This window comes from Magallana gigas, chromosome 9 (assembly GCF_963853765.1).
Source record: "Magallana gigas chromosome 9, xbMagGiga1.1, whole genome shotgun sequence".
Taxonomy (NCBI): Eukaryota; Metazoa; Mollusca; class Bivalvia; order Ostreida; family Ostreidae; genus Magallana; species Magallana gigas.
In genome coordinates, this window is record NC_088861.1 from 29,100,635 (window position 1) to 29,107,375 (window position 6,741).

At 34.9% G+C, this 6,741-nt stretch overlaps 1 protein-coding gene across 1 annotated transcript; it reads right to left on the reverse strand.

Annotated features, from left to right (window-relative positions):
- Positions 1–431: 431 nt before the first annotated feature.
- On the reverse strand, positions 432–5,011 carry LOC136271539 (E3 ubiquitin-protein ligase TRIM71-like). Its single transcript, XM_066071735.1, has 2 exons — positions 4,958–5,011; positions 432–2,550 (listed from the first exon to the last, which is right to left on the reverse strand). Exon 2 carries the CDS (start codon positions 2,512–2,514, stop codon positions 838–840), a length of 1,677 nt encoding a protein of 558 aa, XP_065927807.1. The 5' UTR covers positions 2,515–2,550; positions 4,958–5,011; the 3' UTR covers positions 432–837.
- Positions 5,012–6,741: the final 1,730 nt, after the last annotated feature.

Below are 6,741 nucleotides of genomic sequence, written 5' to 3' on the forward strand. Positions count from 1 at the left end.
TCAAATCAACAAAAAATTTTTTTTTTATTTACATTCAATTCATAAAACAGTCTGGATGCATAAAATATGTCTACAACTGATATTATATATTTTTTTGTTTAATACATGCATAAATACAGTAATGAGGTATAGTGCGATTTTGCCAACAATTTAGATGTAATACAATATTTTGGTAAAATATATTCAAAGAAACGCAAATTATAAGTATATACAATTGCCATGTTCAAAGAATTTTCTTTATCTTATACGACATCATTTAAAATTTCAGGGGTTTTAGGGATGCAAAGGAAAATAACATTATCTTTCTACTGAAAATTAGACAAATATTTCATTTATTGACGTTTCTAATACAATCATGTTTATGGTCACGTATATTGAAAACAAATCCAATGTGCGTGGCCTAGTGGTAATGTGTCTTTTTAAATGGAGAGTTTAAATTACATCGATCTTATCTGCTAGGTTTTTTTCCAAGTACTCTTGTATAGCCCTGAGTATGTGCACACCCAATCTTTTCAGTGACACTAGACTCTTATTATTGCAATTTTCCTGATGTTAACATGGTTACAATATAAACTAATTTTATACATGGGGTTCTACAAATTCAAGTTCGATGCAAGTTTCCTGAATTTAAGTCAAATCAATGGACACAGACTCCATTATAAAAATCAAGGCTTAAAATAGTATTGTGACAAGTTCCTGTATCTTTTTTATAACTGGTTCGTTCCGTTCAAACGCGGGTGTAAGCAAAAAAGTGGGAAAAGGCGCTACACCTCTTTATTTATGGAGTTGTAAATTAAAAAATAACATAGTTTGTTTATATAAAATAAAACAGTTAGTTTAAATGAAATACTGGATTTTCTTCATTTCACCTGTGTAGCGTTCAGCTACAAGGAGATTGTCTCTGGTGTCCACACATATATCGAAAGGATACTGCAAATGACAGTTGTCAATGTAGCGGAGGAACTGTCCGTCCTGATCCAGGATGTGGATACAGTTGTTGTAATAGTCTGCTGTCAGGATCCGACACTGGCTGTCTGTAGTGATGCCAGTTGGATTAAATGGTCCCTTGGTAGTAAAGGGAGGACCTGTGTATCTAAACTTGAGTTTCCCGGCCTGATTGACTACAACTAACGTATTGGTATCAGTATAACTGTCAGCTACACAGATATCTAGGTTTTTGTTCTCACAGATAAATTTGGTGTGATTTTGCGGTGAATAGAGAGGTTTTCCTTTGTCATCAAATTCAATGGTTTGCTTTTCTGTGGAGCCAGAGTAACGTACAACTTTGGCATGTTTCATAAAATGATTTTCCATGACGACTAGAAAATCATCATCAGATGTAATACAAACATAGGTAGGTTTCCATACCCGTAGTTTAACCACTCTCTGTATCTTTGTATTCTTTACTATGTTCACAGTTCTATCATTGTAATCAGTATAAACTAGTTCACCACTCTGTGTCACTGCTATGTCCACTGGCATGTTCCTAGACTTAGTTTGGATTGACTTCACTAGTTTACCGTGGACGTTGTAGAGTCTTAGCATATTGTCATCACCACACGTCCACACCTCATCATCGCCCAGACAGGACACACTGCGTAAGTTGTTAGTTTCTCCATATTCGGTGGTTATATCTGTGATTATTCGTGGTACATCAATGAATGGTCTGTCCGGGAAAGAGGAATCTGCACCGGGAGAATCCAAAGCGTAGCCTTGTTCTTCTGTTTTGATAGATGACGCTGACAAAGAACCGATCTGCTGATAAATCTGTTCTCTGTTAATCATCTGTGGAGTGAATCTTGGCAAGGATACTGTGAATGTTGGAGGCAATTTTCTGAATTCAGCATTCCTGGAATTGTAAGCAGAAACAAGGCTGACATCATTGGAGTTCAGTAATTCATTCAGATCAGCAATGCTCTGTTCAATTTTAGAAATACTGCGTTTGATTTCATTTTCCTGCTTATCAAGGACAACCAGGTGTTTGGATTCCATTTCCATCACATCCTTTTTAAATTTCTCGATAGCAGTGTCTATTTCTCTGTGCAAATCTTCTCCATGTTGTTCTATAGCTGTTGTAAGTTTGAGGGAGTTTTTATTCAGATCAGCTTTCTGAACTTGGATGTTTGATGCCATCTCTCGGTATTTAGGATAAAAAAAAATTTCTAATTCTTGTAGATCTCTCTGTAAATTTTCTCTCTTATTTTCTACTATTTTTAAAATCCCAACCATTTTATGACCTAGATGCTCATCAGAAGAGACACACTCCACACAAATAGGAATGTCACATTTTTTGCAATGAAGGTCACATAATTGTGTGGAATGTTTTAAACATTTAGGATTAAGTACTCGCTTTTTAAATGGCACTACTTTGTGATCTTTAGATTCATCAGAAAGATGTTCCCCCACACAGGCTTTACACAGATGTATGTGACAAATGTCACAGTACATAGGAGGACCCGGGGTCTTACAGAGATGACAACGTAACACATCCTGGGCCCAACTACGGCGGTCCATGGTCAGACGCCCTGATAGCTAGATTTTAAGAAGAATCTGAAATTTAAAAAAAAAACCATTGATAGTATGCCAAATTCCAAAAAATGAACTGTTTAACAGGTAAGTAAAATCAATTTTAACAGGTTGCGACCAATCGCCCCAATGGGATATAATAGCCTGTTCGGGTGTAATATCCCTAATGGGATATAAATGTGAACTGCAAAAAATAAAACAAGAAGCCAGTTGGCCTTAACGGTCACCTGAGTAGCATATAACCCATGCACAAACTTGTCGAGGACTCTTATATGTGGATTTAATTAATTAGGTTTCATTCTGGAGTAGAAAAAATTATAAATTTGTAATGACGACCACCTCCTTTCCTGAAATCTCTCAAGAAGAACTGTGAAACCTATAATTTTGGCGAAAAACTGAAAGATCTAGTCTATAAAATCATGAATTCAGTTTTCCTTTCAGGTGTGTGGGAGTAAAGAAGATAATTTTTCAACATTATATGTATTTACACCTATACATCCATTTTGACCCTGCCTTAGAGTCAACACCCATACTCCAGGGGACAGGAAATTTAAAATTGCAGCAGAAAACTTCCTGGTAAACATAATTGTAGGTCAGTTTTTTTTTATACAGATGTGTGAGAATAGAGAAAATTTTTAAACATTATATGCACTAACACTATATTGCCATATTGCCCCCCCCCCCTCATGTCCTGAACCCCTGACCCAGGGGCCACGAATTTCACAATTTAGGTAGAGTATTTAGTGGACATCATAACCATGTATTCAGTTTTTTGCCCACAAGTGTTGGAGTGGAGAAGAAGATTTTTTAAGATTTAAAACATTTTTACTATATGGCCATCTTCGCCCCACCCTTATAGAGCCTTAACCCCTAACAAAGGGGCCATGAAATTCACAATTTTGGTAGAGGGCCTCATGGACATGCAACCAGTTGTTTCCTCACAAGTGTGGGAGTAAAGAAGAAGTTTTTTGAAAATTTTGCTTCTTTTTTTTTTGTTGCATATTTGGTCCAACATGTGGCGCCCCGGGAGTGGTAGAGCCATGAATTTCACAATTTAGATTCCTCTTACCATAGAGATGCCTCACACCAAAATGGTAACAATCAGCCTTGTAGTTTTTAAGAATTTAAAAATGTAAAATTGTTAACGCACGACGACGGACGAAAACGGATAGCAATAGGTCACCTGAGTTTACTCAGGTGACCTAAAAATTCGATTCGGTAATTTTTCATATATCATATAAATCCGCATTAATGTATATTAAATGCAACAAGTTTTGGTTGACAAGTTTCCTTTAAGCCTAAAGTTTGTAAGATTGATCCTTCAGAACTTTTGGAAATACTGAGGAATCACTCTCCGTATTAGTACGGTTACATCTAAAAGTTGTTACATTTCATCTATTCTATTGTTATACTTTCATGTTAAATACTGAAATCTGATTGGTTAAGACGCAGTTCATAATCCGTTCTATTACCCTCAGCGTTAGCAACGCACTTAGCAACGGGTAACATTAAAAATTGTTCCATGCGCGAAAATTATGCGCGTACAGTTCGCCGTAGAATTCACGTTATTCTTATGTTAAAGCAGTTAAGTATCCTTTAAAATTAAAACATTCAGTATAACAAAATAAATAGTGCCTGTTTGAAAGGATAACAGTTGAAATTGACACCCCTCGAAAACCATTGTCAACCTCCGCTTCGCGTCGGTTGACAATGGTTTTCTCGGGGTGTCAATTTCAACTGTTACCCTCCCAAACAGACACTATTTATATAATGTGGACTTACCATAGTTTTAGCAAAATATTTTTTTTTGCACTTCAAATTCATATCCCATTTGGAAAATTATATCCCAAACAGGCTATTATGTCCTGTTGGGGCGATTAATCCCAACCTGTTTAATCCTATTTTATCATTCCGCCACTAAAGTGAAAGTATATAGATTAACGACCCAAATTTACTAGTAAAATGACTGGTTTTTTTACGATATATATTTAGCATCCATCCTCGTACTATATACAGTGAATAAATAAACGTTGCTTTACTCGTAGCAGACGACTGATATACCGATTTATCTAAGATAAATATGTCCTAAATATTTACCCGATCATGAACTCGTGATTTAGCCGATAACTGGTCCTAGCCGATAAAAGTCCGAAAATCTGAGGTTTTCCTGGTCTTTTTGACGATTTTAATATTTCACGTGCCAGTTTTAACGATTTTGATATTTTACATGCCAGGTTTTCCTGTCATGTAAAAAGGCCAAGTAGACGTCAGATATTTCGGACTAAGCCGATAACTGATCCAGAACCTTATTAAAACCACATACACATGCACATGCAAAATCTTTTGATAAATTTTAAGTGAAATTCATGCATTTGTCACATACTTTCTCATGATAAAAACTACATTATTTTTTTTAAAAGAAACAACAAACCTTCACACAAACGATCCGACATGTCGACTAACGGTTTCCCTTCCTGGTCTTGATGGTCCTTGATCGTCGTCACGTGATTAAATTAAAAGCGCTGGCGGATATCAAACTGGGGGGGGGGGGGGGGGGTAAGAAGGGCAAGCCTGTATTTTCAGTAACTGCTGCTAATGCGAAATCAATTCAAAATGTCATGAATAAATCGTTTGTTTCCATCTACCTTTTCCCCCCATATTTTAATTACCTTCAACATCAACGTACTCAACAACCTTAAAGTGATATTTATATCAAAACAAGAAAGAGTAGCAACGCAACCGCTGCTATTAGTATTTTTGTATTTTCTATTTCAATATGTAAAAGATAAAGTGCAAATTGTCTGAACGTGAGTTATAAAACGTAAACACGACCGTGATGTCGGAGTTTTTGCTATTTTTACATTTAATATTTACTTTTTTCGGTATATTTCTCTGTAAAAACACGACGATTCGATTTTGTAATGTATAGTTCAATAATGCAGTTTAATTATTATTTTTCAAAATATTATGTCGTATAACTGATTAAAATTATAAATACAAATATTTTATTGGCACAAACAAAATTACAATAATTGGCAAAGGCCCAACGAATATACATTTTGTACAGGAATATCATTGTATGTTCACAATAACTGCATGTACATGTACAGTATATTTATATGTAAATGAAGTTTTCGTGAATGTTGCAAAATTGAAATATAAAAGTCGAGGCGTTATTATATATCCGTTACCTGCATATCCTCCATGTATATTGGTGTAGCTTTACAGCGTTGTTACAACGCACTTTGAAAAATTACGCACTTTGAAAACAATTTTCAAAGTGCGTAAATTTTTAGATCAAGTCAACACACTTTGAAAAAATGCGTTGATATCGTCGATATTAACGCACTTTGAAGAAACAATTGTTCAGGGTTTAGTCGAAATAATATTTAATTTTAGATACAATGAATAATTGTTTTAACCTTGTGTAGCTTTATGGAATTTATTTTAGAAAGAACTCACTGCATTCTCAGCTAACTTGATCAACAGTTTCTTGATTAGAATTGTTTTCCTTTTCTCACAAGCTTACGTAGCTTGACAATTTACATAAAGAACAACTCGGGAGATTTGAATTCTCCAAATATGTGTAAACTCATCGCTTACCAACTGCATTCTCCTTTTTTGTGTATGCAGCAAACTAACTAATTATCTGGTACATTGTGCTGTGCAAGAAACGAAAATTATTACATTTATCTATTGATAATGGAGATAATGTACATGTATAACATATTTCAACTGTCTTCAGTTGCATGTGCTTATAAACAGATATGATGTGAAAGGTTACGTTAGTTATGGTTATCAAATACAACTTAATCTCTTAGAGGATCAGTTTTTAAGTTTTTAATAATTTAATGTTTGTCAATGTACATGGAGTTTTTTTTTAATGAAGTGATTAATTTGATTAGACTTTGAAAAGAGGGTTTTTGTTGAAACACTAATAGATTCATTAACATACATGTACAATTGGAGTAATGATTGTTTGACCAGCTCTTTTTTTCAATATCACTGTACTAATTTACAACAAGGCGTATTTCTTTTTTCGATTTTATACATTTACTCTAAGTTGCTGAATATCACATATGTTTTGGAAGGGAAAATAAGGGGTGTGGGACCTTCTTTCTGTAATCAATGAAATGAAGCACTGGTATTTGACCTGTATCTTTAGTTACCGCCCCCCCCCCACCCCATCCCCGTTTTTTAAGACGGTAAATTAGA

What these genes read in the sequence shown, in the direction of transcription:
- LOC136271539 (XM_066071735.1), bottom strand. Translation starts at nt 2,514, where the DNA reads ATGGACCGCCGTAGTTGGGCCCAGGATGTGTTACGTTGTCATCTCTGT.